At 50.0% G+C, this 20,989-nt stretch overlaps 1 protein-coding gene across 8 annotated transcripts in view; it reads right to left on the bottom strand.

Moving 5' to 3' along the window:
• Positions 1-20,989, bottom strand: part of CUX2 (cut like homeobox 2) — a 222,546-nt gene that overhangs the window by 42,187 nt on the left and 159,370 nt on the right. For all 8 annotated transcript variants that reach the window (XM_074973166.1, XM_074973169.1, XM_074973163.1 and 5 more), the window contains 2 exons: positions 16,482-16,560; positions 3,015-3,152 (listed from right to left, as the gene is read on the bottom strand). In XM_074973166.1, the coding sequence (XP_074829267.1) occupies positions 3,015-3,152; positions 16,482-16,560 (217 nt within the window). The remainder of the gene's footprint in view (positions 1-3,014; positions 3,153-16,481; positions 16,561-20,989) is intronic.

The following is a 20,989-nucleotide window of genomic DNA, read 5'->3' as shown; positions in this document are numbered from 1 at the left end:
GGCTACTCTGTACAAGTGCTGTGCACTAGAACTGGCTGGGAAATTAAAAAAAAAAAAGAAGAAGAAGAAAAATAAAGACAAAAACGGTTTTTTGTCGGGAAATGCCAGTTGGTCAAAACCAGAAGTTTTTGTGGAAACTTACCGGGTTCAATGAAACTTTCATGGGGGAGGTTTCGGAGAACGAGGATGGAATTTCTGGTCAAAACCAGAGAGAGATACACACATCCCCAGCAGGCTGCTGGTTAAAGCATATACTATGGGCGACCCAGCCCATACAGTGAGTCTCAATCGCTCTCACCCAATGAGTATTTAATTATTTATACAACTCTAGCACCTGATGAATGAGAAAGGGCAGGGACTCAAACCTGCATCTCCCACACCCCAGGTAAGCGCCATACCCACTGGGCTGCTGGCAGGAAGTTGGGCTTGCTTGCTCTCTCTCTGTTTTTTAACCCTTTCTTTGGAATGCTCTAGATTTTGTTCCAATGCAAAAGGAAACCAGATGTGGAAACCGTGACATTTTTCACAAAGTGGAGTTCTTGTTTCTGGACAGCCCTGCTAAGCACCCTCCCAGTCCCAGTGCACATTGCAGGATCCGGCTCCATCGTCTCGGGCCCTGCAATGACTGTCTTGCCCCAAAGTGGTTCGCACCCCAAACGCTGCTGTACTGAGAACCTGACAGGGAAACTGACCATAGCCAGCTGTGAAAATGACCTCCTGCATTTCTGACAGACAAAAAACCAGACAAGCTGCATGAAGAGCAAAATAAGTTACCTGGGCCATTTCAGGCTCTTTTTCAGCTTTAACGATCTGAGGAGTCATTAGTGACACAGTAAGAAACAAAGGTTTGTTAAAAATACAAGGCCAGATCCTTAGCTGGCATAAATCAGTACTGCTGCTTCGCCATCAACAGAGCCGTGCAGCTTAGTGGGGAGAGCACTGGACTGGGACTCAGGAAACCTGGACTCTATTCCTGGCTCTGCCACTGGCTTGCTGGGTGACCTTGGGCAAGCCACGTCCCCTCTCTGTACCTCAGTTTCCCATCTGTAAAATGGGGCTAGAGACCCTGACCTCCTTTGTAAAGCTGTTTGAGACCTACTGCTGAAAAGCTCTATAAAAGAGCTAAGTGTTAAATATTATTAAATTACACTAGCTGAAGAGCTGGGCCGTGATTTTTATTCTGACGGTGCCCCTTTAAAACTAAGCCCCAACGTTAACTGTGCTGTTCCCAATGAATATTCGTTAGAATTCATGTGTTTCTTCTTGTTCTTTTTCTCCACCTTTGGTGACGTTTCACTGGGGTTTGCAGAGGAGCCCTCAGTGAAGTACCGTACTGGTGGAGAAAGAAATGAGCACATGGTACTATTGCACAGAACCTGGAACTGCAAGGGGCTGCTCTAGATAAGGACTCTGTCCTGTCCCACGGCTGCCAGAGGCCGGGAGAAAATGCAGATCAACACACTTAAAGCCCATTGGACTGACAACGCTGCGTGAGGGCAGCAGGGTATGGCATTTGCTGCTGATTCTGCTCCCTGGCCGCCCAGTCCCTTTCATGGTGATCAGCTGGTACAAATCAGCGCAGCTCCATGGACTTTGAGGATCAGGCCCCTTGACTTTAATGGGAGGAGACAACTCCCTGGGGGCACACAGGATCGGGCCCCTTCCTGTAGCGAATTAAAGGGAACAGATTCCGCATACCGGGGGGGCATCGGGCTGGGGACGGGAGGGATGGTTCAGTGACAGGCACTCAACAGCACAGCCCTCACCGGTCAAACCAGCCCCCAGGTGGCCCCTCACTGGGCAGAGAGGACCACCGATGAATCTACAGTGGATCCCAGCAGGGACCGCCAGGCGAGGGAGAGCGCGAGGCTGCAGGGAGCTGGCCCGCTCGTCTGCAGGGGGATCCGCCCGTCCTTCCATTCTCAACTTTGACTCCGAGTCGGGGTTGGGAAGAAAAGCTCCATGGAAGGGACTGAGCTGGTTTGGAGCAAAAGCCCCATGGAGATGCTCCCGCCCTGGAAATGCTGGACCAGCCTAGCCCTGACCCACGGCTGTGGAGGTGACCGCAGCCCTGAAGCAGACTGCAGGGTAGTGTCCATCCCTCCCTCAGTCGCCGTGGTGTCCCATGCCCCAAGCGGAGCACAGACAGGGCGGATGATTTGCCCCATACAAGCGCTGAGAGTTATTATTATTACCCAGCTGGAAACAACTGGAGGCCTGCGAAGGCCTCTGCCGGCCTGTGGCAGGGCAGTGACTCACTGGCGCTGCGCCTCCTGCTGGTTGTCCTGAGAATTAGCTCTGCCGCCCCGGAGCACCCTCTGCAGGCCGGTGTCTCGCCTGCCACTGGTCCCCGTGTCCCTCCTGGACCCCGGTGCCCCTCTACAGCAGGGTTCTGCCCCCCTGCAGTAACCCCACAGCTCTGGGTCTCCCCTCCCTGGGGAACCCCCAACCCTCTATACCCACCTCTCCTCAGTCTATGGCTACTGCCAGTCGCCATCTAGCCCCCGCTCACTGGGGCGGACTGCAGTGTAGAAGCCATTCATCATTGGCAAAGCGGGGTTTGGACCTGCTGCCTTTGCCTACCCATGGGCTGCAGCCTCTGCAACCCCAGTAGCTGGTTTGGCCTTCGACAAGGCCTGCAGCCTGGGGAGTTGCCAGGCGGGAGCTTCCCAGCTCCTCTCGCCTTTCCCCAGCCCTGCTCTGTTGCCTGCACCCTCAGCTCCCAGGCAGCTAGGTCTTTCTCCCTCTGAAGCGAAAGGGAGAGTCCTGACCCAGCTCCCCCCTGAGCCCTTATAACAGGGCCAGGTGTGGCCTGATTGGGGCATGGCCCAGGTGTGGCTGCTTCCCCCAATCAGCCCTCTCCCAGGGCTGGCTTTAACCCTTTCAGGGCCGGAGTGGGTGACCACCCTGCTGCACTGTCCCAGCACCAGGGGCCAGGGGACAGGGACACGCCCCTGGCCCCCTCTCGTCCCGGTGCTGGAAACGAACCAGGGCAAGGGAGGAGCGGCTGGTACCTTTGGTGCCAAGGAGCTCTGGGTGCTTCTTCCGCTGCCTGTTGAGCTCCTTCAGCGGTGGGTTCTCGGGGTCGAGGCCCTGGCCCTGCTGCAGCCTCTCTTCTACGCTCTGGGCCACCTCCAGGACAGGAACGGGGTCTAAAGGGGAGCAAGGTGATGAGGTGAGGGGCAGCAGCTGGGCAGTGAGCCGCCCCCGCGCTGTCTGGGAACAACGTGGATGTTTGCAGCCTTGATCAGAGCCAGCATGCCTGGGACCAATGCTACGGTGAGCATAACTGTTCCTTTGCACTGGATCGAGGCCATCCGTGCCACAGGGAACACGGGCCTCCCTTAGCGGGCGGTTGATCCAGACTGTAATGGCCATGGCGGCTAGGCGTGAGCCCCAGGCTGCACTCCCTGCACACCCACATTTCCCGCATGGCAGGGAAGGCAGGATGGGTTTCCTCTTACAACCCCCCGTTATTGATTCCGCACAGGGTGCATGCTACAGCCACCTTCCTAAATTAAAGGGGCCAGACTCTGCTCTCGGTTACACCAGCATTGATCCGGAGCGACAGCAGCCAAGTCAATGGATCAGCTACAGATTTAGGCCCCCATTTCTGACAGCCCCAGTCACCCAGGTGTCCGTTCCGCATAGCGATCCTGGAAAAGGGGTGTGTGTATGCAAACCTGCAAACCCTAGGACACATAGCCTCAGTGACTCGGGCATTTGGGGCGCGTGGGAGCTTTTAGAAACCTGGGCCTTAGAATGGGGCAGGGAGATCAGAATCTGAACGCGGCGTCTTTGAGATTGTCCTTAACACAAGCCAACGAGCCCTGTTAAAGTCTGAGCACACTCCTAAGCGCTGCGAGGATAAAGGCTTTCATCCCAGGCCTTCAGCACTCCTTCTGTTCATGGGGCCCTCCGTCCCCACCCTGAAACCTGCTCGAACGCCAGCCAGCAACACACACTCCCGATAATGCCTGTTTATTTAGGCAAAGGCAGGCGCAGACAATCGCAGTTTGTGCAGAGGTAAGCAGGTGCATTCAGAACAGTATGTCTTCCCTCTGTCAGCATTACACCATCATTAGCTAGTGTCTGCTCAGCAGGGTGTGCCATTATGTCTCCCAGGGCTGATGTAATTATACATTGACATAATTAACCCAGCAAGCCCATTAAGCAGGCCAGCTAAAAATTCATCTATAATTATTTGTTGTGTGCATGCTAATGAGTCCATCTGCACTGCCATTGTACAACATGAACAAATTAATTTACAAGTCTGGATTTTTAATAAGTTCAAGAAAATGCCTCCTATTGAGCCAGGTTAATTTTTTTTTTTTTAAAAGAGGAAAAAAAATAGAATCAAATTCTCCAGGGTCAGAAAGTTAGATAAAGAGGGAAGCGGAAGAGAGCTAGGCTCTCTGCCTTCTACCCCACACCTATGGCACAAATCCAACTGCAAAACAACAACTGACAATAAAATCCAGCTCTGTTGCTAAGAACAACTCCCTCAGCCTTTGATGGTATCACATGCAGAATAATTACACGCGGTAGTAACAAATGGTGCCAGCTTGCCACAGCCATGTGGACGGCATGACTGACCTTTCATTTTCCTTGCCATATATAATGGTACAGAGGTCGCTTGGAGACACTTGGTGGTGGGAAGTCGACAAGGTGCAATGTCAGTTTGAAATCATAGACAGGGCAATTAACTAGGATACAGGGCCCATGCTGATTGCCTTACTCCTGCGAGGAGCCCACTGGGCCAGGTTCTTATCTCATTTACGCAGAGGTAGATCTGGAGTAAGTCCTCTGAGTGAACATGCTTCCTCTGGATTTCCACCAGCATCATGGCCAGTACTGGTCTTACTGGTTCCAGTGGCCCTGCTCTTATGAAGGGGGAAATTCACCCTGGGTAGAAGACCAATCAAGGTCAATGCCCCACTCAAGTCCCACTTAAGCCGTTTGGCCCAGACTCTCCAAAGATATTTAGCTGCTTAACTCCCACTGATTTCAATGGGATTTGGGTGCCTAAATACTTTTGACGATCTGGCCCTATGGGCATTGTGTTTGTCTTTTGTATGGGGAAAATTTCACCTACAGGAAGCAGGATTTGACCCCTTCATATTTGCCAGAATTCTTGTAGCCCTGTATATTTATATACTTAGGCTCCCATCTTCCGGACACTTATACACCTACTTAACTTTGCACCCACGAGCAGGCAACCTGATTGCAGTCAATGGGACTATTCATGTGTAGAAAGTTGGGCACACATGAAATTAAATACCAGCTATCTGAATCCCCTTTACCTGGAAATCCTAGTTATCTGCGTCCACATGTGTACGCCTGGTTATTTGAAGCTTTCGGCGGTCCCCCAGGCCTTTTGGATAAATGGGCGTGTACTGCATTTCTGGGGCACCCATCACTGGAGAAACGCCCCAGTGGGTGAATTGTTAGAGCGACTGCCATCTTGTCTGCACCCAGGGCGGATGCTACAGTGGAGGTAAGCACCTGAGTTGAGGCCTGATCAGGCTCCCATTGAATTCAATGGGCGTTTTGTCAATGACTGTAACAGGAGCAAGACCTCACTGGACGTGCTCTGCCACTGCCAGACTCAACGGCAATAGCTAGAAATGCTCCGTGCAGAAGGATTTGTAAAGAAATTGTCCCTGCAACTTGCGAGTCATTGATTTGGTGGAATATTCCTTCACATGCGTGAATCTTGGTCCATTGCACAAGACAAATGAGACTTTTCAGACTGGTCGTGGGAGATGCTCTTTGACTACCCGGGGCCATTTCCTTGGGCTACGCACCCAGCTAATCCTTCACCTTCTTAGCCTGCCTCTTGGGAATCTAGAGAACAGACTGAGACAGCAAAGCACTGGAGAAGGGCATAAGGGAGGGAAGGGAAGCTGTCTATGGTCACACAAAAGCCTGAAGCCCTGGTAGTGGCGCACAGAGTAGTGGTTGGGAATCGCTGATTCAAAACAAGCTGCAACCCTCGTGCTCTCCAGATGCAGCTGCAGCGGGAACTGGCTTGCAGCATGGTATGCCGTGATTCAGCTAGAGACTTCCAACGACATGTATTGGGTTTGCCTATGAAAACTTGACAGCAGTAAGGCTGCAGGTGTGCTGAGAACAATCCTGTCTCACTCTGTCTTGTTCCCTTGTTCTCTCCCATCAGGCTGTCTGTATCCCTCTGTGGTCTCTTGTCTTGCAGTTAGAGTGGAAGCTCTTTGGGGCAGGGACCAGCCTTTTGTCCTGTGTTTGTACAGTGCCTAGGACAATGGGGTCCTGGCCCATGACTAGGGCCTCCAGGCGCTACAGTAATACAAATAACAAACAGTACCCAAATCCCAATGATAGCCTGTGCCCTACACTGCAGAGGAAATGAACAAGCTGCAATGGCTGGAAATAAGAATTCTCTAAAACATCAATAATTAGGCTAACCATTCTGGAGCGGCTGGAAGCACTCATTGATATTACAGTCTGAACCCTCTTCTCAGAGACCGTCTTGGAATCCTAGTAGTAGATGGCAGATTTCAGGGGTTTACTGGAGCAAAATGAATACAATTTAACGCCAAGTTATGGACTCAGAACCTTACCCAAAGCCCAGTGAAGTCAGTGAGAAAACCTGGGTGTGGCCCTTGACCAAGAACCTCAGCCGCACTAGCCAGTTAAGCACCTTTTCCAAGGCTTTACTTGGGTCTGGAAGGCCAGTTCCTCAGTTGGCATAAATCAGCATAGCCCGGCTGACTTCAGTGGAGATAAATTGATTTATACCAATGAAGGACTGACGCTAAATGTTGTTTTCTACCGGGTATAAATGGTTACAAAAGTCTCCTCGTAAGACCAATTTGAACTCTCCAGTTTCTGATGAAGAAATCCTCTGGAAGAACAAGAGAATTGACTCCATACATTTTCTAAGACAGAAGATCAAAATGAAGCAAATATTAGTCAAAGACCAAAATGCTCCTTTGACACCTTTCAATTTCTACCTTGACGTTATGTATAAAAGACCTGATCCAATTCCTATGGAAGTTAATGGGAGTCTTTCCCTAGTCTTCACTAGGCTTTGGATATAGCCCATTGGGTCAAATTTTCAGCGCACCTTTATCCAAGTCTACAGTTTTGAAGGTGCAAAACTTCATCAGGTAACACCTGCAATTTAATCCATGTCAACATCAAGGTCCCCACCAATTAAAGACTTACACTGCTAAGTGAGCAGAATTAGTGAGTCTGTCAAAATGGAGGCCATTGATTGAAACTCTGGCCTTTTTCGTTCTAGCAAGATGAGCCAAATACATTCCTGGTAGAATGCCATTAACTTCATTGAGTTACCCCAACGATGAATCTTGCCCAAGGAATCTACCGCTTGGTTTTCAGAAGAGGTCACCATTCCAAATGAAGGCAGCGGCATTCGGCACCTTTGAACAACAGGCCCTGAGCAAATAACTGTATCCCTGCACTGGCATCGCACCCTGATGGACGCACTGGTTCTTTTCCATCTCTTGCTGCAATTAGTTTATGAAAACCATTCTCCATTAATTTCTTCATGCAACCACCATTTCTGCCGAAATTCAGAGAACAATCCATTGTTGTTCATTTTGAAACACAGCCGGGTGGTTTTCTTTATAGAAATAAAAGACCACACAACAAGACGACTGTCAAAATATGCATACTTAAAATGCCTGTAACTGAAGAATTGCTTTATCAAAGGAAATCCCATTTACTTTGTCTTGAAGAATTATTTGAGGCATCAGCTAAATGCCAGGCAGAGTGACTAAGGTACACAAGTTAAGCGGGGGGGGGGGGGGGGCGGGAGAAGCCTTCTGTTTGCTTTTAAAATATGTCCAGCTAGTTTCTCACTACAGTAAAAGCAGCTGCATAAAGAATCACTCCAAATCCCCCTTTCTCAGCAAGAACCAAGAAGAAGAAAGGCTTGTTCTGATAATAATTATAGCAGGGGAAAGAAGAAAACACGCTCAAGTGAGGAGCAAAGCTTGTGTGCTCACTTTTCACCTCTGCAGCCGTGAGTCACTGCACAGCACTGATGTAAGATCAGTCTCTAAACCCGTTGAAGGATCTTTTGTGCTACCCTAGTGCAGCTGGGCAAAGCAATGCACAGAAAGCGACTGCCCAAGGATGACGGCGAGTCGGTGCCAAAGCAAAGAACACAACCCAGGAGCTCTGGACTACCCATTAATCCCTAAAGATGGTTCCATCCAGATTCAAGAGGTGGTGGCTGGGGTGGGTAGAAGCTCACCAGCCGCTGCTCATTCTCTGCTTGCTCTGTGGATAAAAGAGATGACGTCCATTTCCTGGTCCAATCAGCATATGTCATGTGCATTAAGGTGGGCCCGATTCCCCGCTCGCTTGCAGCAGTTTTACCGCAAGAGAACACTACGATTCCAGTGAAGTTACTCCCGATTTACCCAGGCACGAGAGGAGAGTCAGATCCAATGTACCCAACAGTGGCCAAGAATCCCCCACACTGAGGTTTGGTCTGGTCTGAGCTCTCCTCATTGGAATCCCTGGCAAAAATGATTGAGTTAGAGGAACCAATGAAAGCCAGGCCTTACGATGGAAATCCCAATGTCCCCTGAGCTAGGGATGGTCTTGGGCTTCTGGCTCAGGAGATCCAGAATATCTAATCCATTGAGCAAGTCACTTGGGGCCAAATTTTCAAAAGTGGCTTCTCACTGGAAATATTTACCAAGGGTCCTGGGGGATCCTCCAACACTGGCGATTTTGAAATCAAGATTGGCTGCTTTTCTACAAGCACTGCTCTAGGCATTACTGTGGGGCAGGTCTCTGGCCTGTTACCCAAGTGGTCAGATGAGCTGATCACAATGGGCCCTTCTGACCTTGCAATTGATGAACTGATGAATTCTGGATGCCCAGACTTAGAAACCCTGGCCCCACTTTTCAGAGCTTCTGAGCACTCTCAACTCCAGCCGAAGTCAGTGGGAGCTGCAGTTGCTCAATACCTTTGAAAAGCCAGGCCCATATGTCTCACATTGGATGCCCCAAAAATGAAGCACCCAACCGCCCTGAAAATAATTGCTTTATTGTCTCTGTGCCTCAGTTTCCCTATGTTACATGAGAATAATAATACTAGCCAATAATATGATTGCATCATGGTGGTGGGAGGCTAAATTCCTTGATTAATAGCTTGGATTTGCTGACTTTCCAAGCATGCTGCAAGAGATGCCGGTTTGATAGGGCTGTGAGAGACAGCATAGGGAATGCCCCTAATGATGATAGGGTAGAAAGGAGTTTCTGTAGGTGGCTGCCTGGCTGAGTCCCTGTCCTGATGAGGACTGTATTGCTGCTCGGATTTTACTATATTATTAATGATGTCTTGGATGTCCAGAGCGTCTTTTAAATTTTTAATTGGATAAGTGTCAAATTTTCTAAAATCTAAATAAATAAATATAAATAATGTTTATAAAGCGCTTTGAGATCCTTGGATTGAAGGGAACTAAAGATGGGCATCAGATTACTGTATATGAGCACTGAATAAACCTGATTTGCTGGTATAACTGATGGATGTATCCCTGGACAAAGAAGCTACAGTAAAGAAACAAGCTAGTGGACAGTTGACTAAGGATTCCCGCTTAGCTGCAGCACAGTAGAAATTAACCCTTGCATCTTACCCTGGCACACATTAGCAGAAAGTGACACTCAATGAAATTAGAGGGCCATAAATTTAGAACCAATAAAAGGAAACCATGCCTTCGCACAGCATACAGTCCACTTGTCGAATTCCCAGCTGCAGAGGGTCATCAGCTGAAGACATATAGCATGGCTGATTTTAAAAAGGATAATTTTACAGCCATTAACTACATTTGTAGCTATGCAAGCTAAGATAACGATATAGGTAATTAAACCTCATGCTCCAGGGCCTAAGATGATAGACTGCCGGGTTGTGAAGGATTTCCCACCTCATTCCCACTGCACATACTGGTTAGGTGTATCACCAAGAGGGTCTTTTCTTGCTAGCCCCGGAAGCACCAGGGAACAGCCAATGCAGAATAAAAAGCTAGACAGACCAATGAGCCAATCTGTTATGGCAAATTCCTCTGTCTCTTTGTAACAAGAAATAATGTAATAGCAAAAACGTATGCCACTACCCTGTGTAATAAAGCCACGATGGAGTTTTGCCTGTATCAGCATTTCCATCTGGCTTCTTTCAGCAACCATACCTTTGCTGAAATAAAGATGACATTTTCTAAACATTTCCTCTTCAGATGTGAGCGGTTTGCATTTTGATTACATATTTTTGGACCTGGGAGCTCCAAAGAAAACATTTGATCTTAAAACAGCGTATCGCCATTCCCTCCTGGCTAGCCCACGTGAGAGGTGAGATTTTGTGTGATCTGTGGGCTAAACGGACGGTCCACATGTAGGCAACAGAGGCAATAAAATCAACTTGCCTAAGATCTACATTTTAAAAATAGGGTTTGAAATTTAATATATCCCTTAATTTGGCCAACACATCTTAAAGGTCCAGCCAACCACATGTGATCACCAACCATCTCTCTCAGATGTCCTTCATTTCAAGGGATGTAACTCACTGTAGTCCCAGAGAGCCATCTGGTCCACACATGCGGCACCCCTCACCTCGAGTCTCATCTGCTGCCCGGTGATGTTAATGGCAAAGTTCCCATTGACTTTGACGATGCAGGATCAGAGCCTTTTATTGTTAGAAACAATTTACATCAGAAATGAAGCATCATGAGGCTGGGCTCACAGGAAGAACCATTGACAGTAAAGGGAGTGGTGCCTATGACATTGGAAGAATCATTCTGAGTGTTCCTCATCTTAGGTTTGTATATCACATTTCAGCCCCCTGGCTCTTGTTCCAGTTTGGGGCAAGTGGAGAGGTCTGTTACTGACTATGGGCCCAACCCTGCTAACGCTGACACAGGTGTGTAATTCTACTCACAAGGGAGGCGACTCACACTGGCGGAATTAGGCACATGCATCAGTGTTTGCAGGACCAGTCCTATGAAAACAACGCGTGGATTAAAATGATATTGGCTTTGTGTGGCAATTACTAACCCATTTGTGCACACAATGCTTAATTAAATGACTAACTTACTTTGATTTCATTAGCGCCTCACCTCACAAGAGATCAAACCACCTGTTTTTTTTAAATACTTGAATGCAAAACGTAGTCTTTTTTTAAGAATAAAAATTGGCCTGGTATTTTTCTCAAATCACCGATGCCAAATACAGCCACTAGTGGGTGCTATTGCACACCATTTTAACATTCACAACTTCACAGGGAAGGAGAATGTCTTTCACTGATGCGTCCATAAGAGTTGGGTTTTCGGCTTCGTTAGGAAACCTTGGTAACGCTTCCAGGAAAACCCAATTCCCTGGTAAAGAAAAGACAAAATACCTTTCCACACTCTGCTGCAGAGAGACTGAAACCCGCTGGGGAAGTGAGCATGTTTGGGGAAGCAGAGTGCCGACGAGGGATGGCATCCATCCAGCTGCATGGCTCTGAGCTGAAAGTCTAGGGGTGTCTGTAATATAGAGGGGATCTGACCTTGCACATCTCATAGTGAAGGGACTGCTGCAGATTCCCATTCTGATCCTGTCGGGGGTATTTGCATCAGGGGCTTTGGGCCCTAATCCTGGAAGTCGTCATGCACAGGAGCAGGGTCTTGGTTTGGTTCCATCTCTAACCTGCAGCCGGGATCATGATGGGTCAAACCTGGATGTCCCTGCTACACTGAGTCCTCATGAAAGCAAAGCCCTTCCTGCAGTCAGGGGGAGCAGTGAGTGCTCAGGATACCCCAGGATTTGGCCCCTGAGCACCAATGGGAATTGTGCCTGAAGATGCGCGGAGTCCAAACTGAGCAAGGACCTCTGGGGTGGGCCCTACAACTTAGATCTTTTAATCTAAACATTGTCAGTAACTGAAGGTTGTGCCCTCGGGAACTGACCTTCAGCACGCTTTAGCTCTGCAGCCCTAGTGATGGGGGAACCCCTGAAGGGTCAGAGGCCCAGTGTGGGATCCAAGCTGAACCCCTCCCACCAGGAACTCAAGCTGAAACTCCCAGCTCACCTCATGTCCCATCTCGAAATACAAGAGTTGGTCAAACTTTCAAGAACTCTGAAGAAGAGTTAGCTTGGGGTTTGTGGGCTGGGTGAACGTTCTGGATGGTTCTTATTGCTTCTGAACCAGCGTTCCCCCCGCTTTGATTAATACAGGGCCCAAGAGAGGCCAGCGTTAATGCTCAGGAGATGTTCTGAGGCTGCCCATCCAGCCCCACTAAAGTCAACGCAGAGACATGGGTGGAATAGAACTGAATTTGGCCTGATGTTTCTAACTCAACATTTTGGCTCTTGCTGCCCTGGATTTTGGGGTTATATTTTCCACTCAGCTTGGCTGTTCTTACCCGAGTTATTCACTGAATAATTCATTGGCCTTCCCGGGTCCTGAAACGTTCCAGCTCCATGCGATACTCACGGAACATTACTCTAGTTAACATCTAATTACACATTAGATCAAAGCTGCCGTGAAGCTGCACAGAGCGGCTGCAGAACAACGACGCATCTCCAGCAAACTACACCGTGCCTGGCACGTTTGAGGGACTCCAGACGGCGGGATCGCTCGGCACCGGCAGGAAGGGAGAGCCTCACTCACAGTTACCCATCCATTTCCAGACCTCAGCCGTCCCCCGGCTTTTAACTCTCCCATGCTCCCCCCACATGTCCCTGCCCTCATTGCCACGTCCTCCCTCATCCCTCGTCCCCAGAGCCAGCTCTGCCACCTGGGACTCCTTCCCCTCCGGGCCCAGTTCTGCAGCCCTTGCTTGGGCAAACATTCCCATTGATACTCAAGTCAAGAGGCCAAATGCTGCTCCTGTTGGCATTCATCCCTTCTCCATGCAGCTGACCATGAAACCTCCCTCGCCACTACTGGCTGACCCTGGCAGGGCATTTCCCGGTCTCCCATCTGCAAGGCTCTCTCTGGGCTGGTTCCACGAGCAGCTCGCTGGCAGAGCTGGCCAAGCCCACTAGCTCGCCTTCAGCAACTCTGCATGCACAGAAGCCTGTCACGTGGCATTGCTGTTGAAAGTTAACAGCATGTCTTCCCATGTCGTCTGGCATTAGCGGGAGTGACCCAGCACCGCTCCCTGCACGAATCGGGTCAGGGAAGGTGCACGGAACCCTTCCGAGACCCCAGATGCAGCCCTGCTGAGCACCCAGCCCCGCGTGGGGAGTGAGGGGAGGGCTAGTTACTTTCCTTAGCCCCTGAGAGCCCTTTGGGAAAGCAGCAGTATCCTCCCAGGGGGAAATGCTACACCTAGTGCCCAGCCCCAGTCACTCAGTGGCCACATGGTGAGGGAAGGAATTTCTCCAGCTCACAAGGTCACCGCAAAGTGATAGCAGCTGCTACTCCTGTCTCAGGGCCTGCATGGCCATGGTAGTCCCCCTACCTCCCCATGTGCAGGCAGGAACAGGGGCTGCACCTGCTCCAGATTCAGGGGTGCAGGAGCCTCCAGACACCTGGTACCCCCAGTGCAGGGACCAATGGCTGGTGGAGCCACCCTGCTCCATCCTGCACATGCCCCCAGACAGCCCCTGCAGAGCTAGGAGAAGGGACCTCCCCCTGCAGAGCGGAGCCCCTCTGGACAAGAGGAAGGGGCAGGATTTGGGACTAAGGTCTGAGCCGCACTTAGGCTGACACAGTTACAGTGCTCAGGCATGTGAAAAATTCACAACCGAAGTGCCATAGTTCTGCTGACCTAAGAATTCTTCTATCAGCCTTGCTCCCGTTGTTGGGGAGGTGGATACCTACAGCAATGGGAAAAGCCCGTTCATCACTGTAGGCTGTGTCTACGCTCGGGGCTTAGAGCGGAGCAGCTACAGCTAGAGTTAGCTAGACAGACAGAAGACCTTGTTAGGGTGACCAGATAGCAAGTGTGAAAAATCGGGATGGGGGTGGGAGGTAATAGGTGCCTATATAACACAAAGCCCTGGATACTGGGACTCTCCCTATAAAATCAGGACTTCTGGTCACCCCAGGCCTTGTCTACACCAGGGATTTACTCCCATTTCAGCCATCAGTGTAGACAGGCACAGCTGCTATTTGCACCGACAAAGTATGCCCCTGCTGGAAATCGATATCCACTTGGCCAGTGCAAACAGTGGCTGTTCCAGTCTACACCACGAATTACACCCACGCAGCTATGCTGCTGGCTGAAACAGAGGCAAATCCTCAATGGAAGCAACACGCCCCGTTCCCCCTGCATCTCCCTCTTCTTCAGCCCATGTGCTCACCTACTTCTCCCTAGTCGCTCCGCTAACAAGCCCCTTCCCTCCAGCCCGGGGCTGCGCCTCGTGGGTTTGCCCAACGCGAGACAGAAATCAGCCGCCCTGCTACACAAGTCAAAGGGAGGCTTAAATCAAATCTTCCTCGGCAACAATGACATTAATTATGCTTTTAACACATTTTACTGCCTTTTTCCCCCCCTCACTTCACGCCACATCTGTGTGAACAATATCGAAAAGATTTACGATCTTCTTTCGTAATTGCAGCCACACAGCCCTGCTCAGTTATCAAAATACTCGCTGAGCAATCAGCCTCCGCCGGGGAGCCGTGTTGACAGCAGCCATTCAGAACAAAAACGTTGAATCAGGACTTGTGTGTCGCTTCGAAAGTAGTCTACAAAGAATCCGCCTGTCAAGGAATGCATCAAGATGGCTAAAATTACAGGAGTGAGAGCCCGCGCTGAGGTGGGGTCTGCGCGGGGAGGGTGAACGAATAGATCCGGGCTCCGGAAACAGCTCTGACATTTGGTTCTCGTATCTCAGGATAAAATTTAATGAGGACAAAAATATGTCTCCCGAATTCCCCTAAGAAATCATTAAAACATTTTGTTATTCCTAAATGTCTGCCCGATGAGTTAGTGTCCCTGCCGGAGCCCTCCTGCACCTTGCAACTCTTCATCCTCCGACTTGACAGCTCGGCTGGTTCTTCGATACCGGAAGACTCCTTCCTGCCAAGCACTGCATGAGCGAGGGTTAGCGCAATGCAAAGGGCCCCTGGTACGACACACGGGGCTCTCTGTTAGGAGTTACTGCTCAATCCTACGCAGGGCCAGGCACCAAATCCATCAGTGAAGGGGTCAGAGCCTGGTGAAGGTGCGGGGGAGGCCACACTACGCAGAGCCTCTAGTCCTTTCCCAGAGGGAGCTCTGAGCATGGCTCCACTGCTGGGGAAGATGCTCACCAATGCCAAAGACTAGAGTTGGGAGCTGGTTTTGGCCGCAGTGTTATGGGCAGCAGCTAGCCCTATTTTTCTAGGGACACAGAGACTTGACAAGCTCGCACAGCCAATGAGGCAGAACCAGGGTTAGAACCCAGGACTCCTGAATGCTAGTCCAGCACCCAAACCGCTGCACCACACTGCTTTGCTCCACGGACAACTTTGGCAGGAGGCAGAGTTGGCTGCTGGTTGGCCACGAATCAGGGTGCCAGGCCCAGCTCTGCCGCTGGACTTCACCAAGTTGCTTAACTCCTCTGTGCCTCAGTTTCCCCATCTATAAGATGGAGACAACACAGTCTTGCTAAACCAATTGTGAACATTTACCAGACCAGGCACCAAATCTGCTCACCCGCCCTGACCACTGTGACGAGAATGAAAAACCCAACATTATTTTACTTGCCCATCAAACCCTCGCTAGTTACCCCAGATGAGCTGACAAGCAGGATTTTGCAAGGCTTGCGGGAATACCATTCGCACAGGGCTGTGTGACCCTGTGCTAGAAAGCATTGTTGTTATTACTGAGCACGGAGGGGCGGACGTTTCATTCTAGGCTCAGGATGCCCAGTTACTGTATGTTAACCCTGGGGTCAGCCTTGATTGGCTCTCCTTTCAAAAGGGCTCAGACAACGTACAGATGGGCATGAACAGCGCTAGGCGTAGGGTTCGGTGGATGTCCCGATGCGTGTTTAAACCCCCTACATGTCCTTGTCGGGAGCTGGGCTGTAAAAGGAGCTCAGTCATTGTAGTTAACTTACTGTCAAAAACACAACTGGGGATAGAAGCAGTGTTATTACAAGGCTTGAGCAAATGTATTTCTTTTCTAATGTCAAGATACATTTGGCTCACATGCCAAAATACAAAGGATGGCAAAAGCTGCTTCCACTTGTCTGTGCCACCTGCTCGGATCTCAAAAAGAACATGGAAAAGTTAGTGGCCACCATCCCGGCCGTGATGCAGGGAGATCAAACACTGAGGATGCAGTGCCATGGCCCAAAGGACACTGGAAGGAGACCCGATTCTGGGCAATTGGAGGGATGGATAATGTGAGAGATAGAGCTGCAGAAAGCCCTGAGCACCAGGACAGGGCAGTGATGCTGTGGCATGCAGCATACACAGCAATCCTTGCTTCTAATGGCTGCTGGGCGGTCTGTTCTCAACATTAATTATTCAACTAAGTAGCCAAAGCATTCCTTACCTGGTGCTCCAATTAATTGCTTGTAAACACTGAGGAAAGCCGTCTCAGCCTCCTTGCTTCTTTTACTAAGTGCAATCACCTAAGGGAAAATAGAAATAGGAGGTGAGGAAATGCGAAACCAGGGCTTCAAAGAAGAGAAGAAACCCCTGAAGGCCGGGCTCTGGTCCCAGCTAGGTCGGCATGAATCTGGAGTCTCTCCCATCCAAGGCACAGGCAGATCTTCCTGGCATACGCATGGATTGCAGCAGGGATACGCTCGTGCCAAGCTGGAGTAACGGAGACCAGAATCCGTGCCCCGCTGCAAGGAGTTAATAATTACCACCTACACTCTCCTCACACCGCTGGGGCTGTGCAACTGCATCCACTGCAAAGCTGCTGGGTCTGTTCTCGAACCAGTAAGCAGCACTTAACAGCCTTTGACCCTTCGTTTTATTGCTTGGTGCCGCTTCTGATCATCAGTGATGATTGCTGGGGTTTTTCTGGCTCACTCTAGGAATTATTTTTAGCCGAGGCCACCGCTGGCTTTAAGATCATAACAGAGCAACGCAGAGTCGGAGCGCCTTTAGGGCATGCTGCAGGACCCTGTTTGATCAAGTTGCTTCCGCCATAACTACAGCGGTCTGACAGGGAACTGGGGTGGGGGAAGGAATTGAACCCCAAACCGAGGTCCCTATGACCAGAGAAGTGACAAAAGTTTACGACGAAGTTTACAACGGATCTTGCATTGATGACCTAACTGACCTGTGCAGTGTTTAGATCCCACAGAGACAGGGCGAACCCGGTGTGAATTTCCTAGGCCCTGTAGGTCAATTTACAGCACACAAACCTGTTCGCTTTTCGCTTTTGGATGTTTTGCCAACTCCCATGATCTTCTAACATTCTTATTTAATGGAAACCCGGAAGATGCAGCCACGTCCACACGTGCTGCCCTGCTGCGGAGCTCTTTGCACGGTCTAGTTCTATTACGTGGTTTGTCTAGTTGACCAGAGTTGAAAATGGGACTGGCATATTCGCATGTGAACACTGGAAGTGATATTTCCAGGGAAGGGCCTTACAGGCACTTTATAAAAAGCCCAGGGATATCGGAATGAATATTAATGCTACTTGGTATGTGTCTAGCCCCTTTCATCAAATGCACGGAGAACATTTAACTGAACTGTTCTTATCCCTGTAGTACAGATAGGAAAGTGGGGAATGGGCTCTGCCACAGACTTCCCCTGAGACCACAGGCATGCCACTTAGCCTTTCTGGCCCAGATCCTGGGAGGAATTAAGGCTCCATTGAAATCAATGGAAGTTAGGAGCCTAACTACCTCTGAAGATCTGTGCCTCAGCTCCTCAACTGCATAACAGGGATAACAGCCCTGCCCTGGCCCCCGGGGTCCTGTGAGGTTAAAGGCATTAACATTTGGGAGGTACTGCGGCTGTCTAAGTAGATACACAGAGGGGGGGACACACTTTGGGTGACGTCATGCTGGGAGTTGGCACATGTGGGAACAGACCCAATGTCTCGCCTGCTTTCAGATCGCCATGTGTCAGTGCTCCGCACATCTCTCCCACTGGGGTCAGTCTTTGCTCTCTGATAGCTGGGGGTAATGGGACTTTCAAGCAATCAGAGGCTAGGGACACTCAAAGCTCGGGATCACATCCCTGACCATCTTGGCTAATAGCCACTGATGCACCTATCCTCCATGAACTTATCTAATTCTTTTTTGAACCCAGTTATAGTTTTGGCCTTCACAATATCCCCCGGCAAGGAGTTCCACAGGTTGACAGGGTGCTGTGTGAAGAAGTACTTCCTATTGTTTGTTTTATACCCGCTGCCTATTCATTTCATTGGCTGACCCTGGGTTCTTGTGTTATGAAAGACACAAACTCTCGCTGGTACCTACCAGGCTCCCCACGCAGCCACCCTTGCTGCAGAGGCAACAGCACAAAGAATCCCACTTAGAAGAACCTGGTGGAACATCAGCACTGGGCACCTCCAAGCAAAGCCAACTTGTCAGTGCCTCCCTCTAATGCCTCACCCTAGTGAAAGCAGTCAGTGAAATTTCACTGGGGACAGGTAGCGCATTTCAGTTTGCCTTCCCAGCTGCCACTCAACCCTCAAGTGATCAGGAAACCCCCAGCGATCATTAAACTCAGCTAATCATCTGTCAGAGTCGTGGGTGAGCCTCCTTCTCAACTCTTCAGTGAGAGTGAGCAGAAAAACCTACACACACACACACCCCCCCCCACACGATCACCCCCATGTGTCTAGCTCAGAGCCATATGCCTCAGCCCCAAAATGAGACCAGAAGAGACACTATCTTGTAGCTCTCTGGTAGGAATCATAGCAGTGATCCGGTGCGAGCAACCCTAAGCCCCGTGTTAATGCGCCACGTTAGCTGTACGCTAAGCACCATGTTAGTGGAGTCCATTCCAGCCCTAGGAGCAAGACAGACTCCTACTACTCAGCTGCTGTTCAGTGACAGGTCTCCCGGTGCTCCACCAGGGAAGATCAGTATCATTACCCCCTTGTTACAGACAGGGAACTTCAGGTAAAGAGAGCTCAGCTGAGTTGTCCAAGGTCACACAATGAGTCAGTGGCAGAACCAAGAAGAGAAGCCAGATTTCCCGACTCCTGGTCCCGTGCTGTATCCACCAGACCAGCAAACTATGCAGCTCGCTTGGCTTTATTTGATTCTAACTGAAGGTGGCTTAGTGCTATCCCTGACTCTGGAGCATATGCCTTATCCCCACAACGTTACACACATGGAACCCCCGTATCGTGGTCGACAGAAACGGCTCCAACAGCCCCCAGGATAGCCAACCCTGCTGACATGGGCTGGCAGAGAGGCCAGCCAGTGCGCTCACCATGCTTCATTACGTGCTTCACAGTCAGCGTTAAGGAGCAGCACACTGTCTATGTGCATGAATCCGTCCACGGGAGGAAAAGCACCTGGCTGTTAATGAGGAGAAAGATACGGCTGGCCAGTCACAAGGCGTTTACCTCACCCTTCTCCACGGCCCTGAAATCCTGCCAGACGCAAGCAGCTGTGCTTCCATTCCCAGGTGTTGTCTGTTACGCTATGTCCCATCGTTAGAGCTGGACCTTCCACGCACTGGGCAGTTATTTTAATATGGAACCCAGAAACCCAAGAGAGGGCTCGGGGGAGCCCCACAGAGGGCAGACATGAGCAAGACAGGAAACACGGCTTTGCAGCTAAGCCACAACACCGCACTGGGATTTGAGAGACCTGGGTTCAACCCTTGGCTCTGCTACAGACTCACTGTGTGACCTTGGTCAAGTCACTTCTTTCTGTGCCTGTTTACCCACCTGCAAGACAGGGACGACAATGACATTACAGCTGTTGCTTGTCCAGTCTATTTAGATTGCAGACAGGGGCAGGACCACCTCTATTAGTCTGTCCAGTGCCAAGGGCAATAAAGCCCCACCAGAGATCGCGACTCTGAGCGCTACTGTAATATAAATATAATAACGACCACGACAGCATTAGCAGGCAGAGAAATGTTTATCTGGCTGTGGTTCTGTAGCCACTGGCCCATTTACTCCCCATACATCTCTGCTGCCCCATGGAAGGCAGGAGTTCCCAAGTGCCCACGTGGCAGTGAGAAGGGAGGAGGTTGTCAAAAGGATCCATGGAATTAAACAAAGTAACTAGTTTACACCCTGCATCCTTTGCCTTTGGCTAAATTCCGAACACTACAGTAATGTCACACCAAGATAAATCATTGATGCGCTTTGCATCAATGAAAATTATAATTTAATGCTGGAGCTTAAATAAGAGATAAGAATTTCACCTTTTATTTAAATGGCAGGCTGCTGAGCTGGGTCCAACACCACACACCCCAAAAAGCCTCGCCCACGCTGACATCTTCAGGTCAGGGTGAGATGGCTGAGACCCCCAGCTCCCCCACCCCTTTGCTTTTGGTCCTCGCAGACCCTGGGGGCCTTCCCATCAGGGTGCATCACCAGTACCGTGCCACCTCCCAGAGGTACTGCGGCCAGACTCCCGCTGTGCAATTCAGAAGTAACTAAGCTCTGCCGCGTTGCATGGCTAACAACAGACCAATATATTAGTCCTGCCGCAATATCCCCATTCAACATTGATGTGCATGAAGCTTTTACTCCAGTTAACTTTTCAGCATTTGCCTACACAATCCTGGTGGTGTTTCCTACCTGCTCCCACCTGACTGCAGAGCTCTTTGTTTACTAAGGTCTTGACCTGCTAAAGGTTTTTAGGTGCCTAATGTCCACCAAAATCAGTGGGAGTTAGGTGCCTAAATAGCCTGGAAAATCTGGATCAAAGTGACTTTGCTCAGAACTTTCACGTTCATTCCCGACGGGTTTGCCTTGCTTTTGCTGATGCCGGACAGCATGATCCATCACCTTCCACCACTTGGATAGACGGGAAAAAAAAAAAGAGGTTAAAATTAGGGAGCCCGGGACAGGCAAATATCCCCTTCCAAAGAGCATCTCTGTGCTACCGCTTGGATTTTGCTCCA

This window comes from Natator depressus, chromosome 15 (assembly GCF_965152275.1).
Source record: "Natator depressus isolate rNatDep1 chromosome 15, rNatDep2.hap1, whole genome shotgun sequence".
In the NCBI taxonomy this organism is placed as follows: domain Eukaryota; kingdom Metazoa; phylum Chordata; order Testudines; family Cheloniidae; genus Natator; species Natator depressus.
This window is presented reverse-complemented; position numbering and strand designations above follow the sequence as displayed.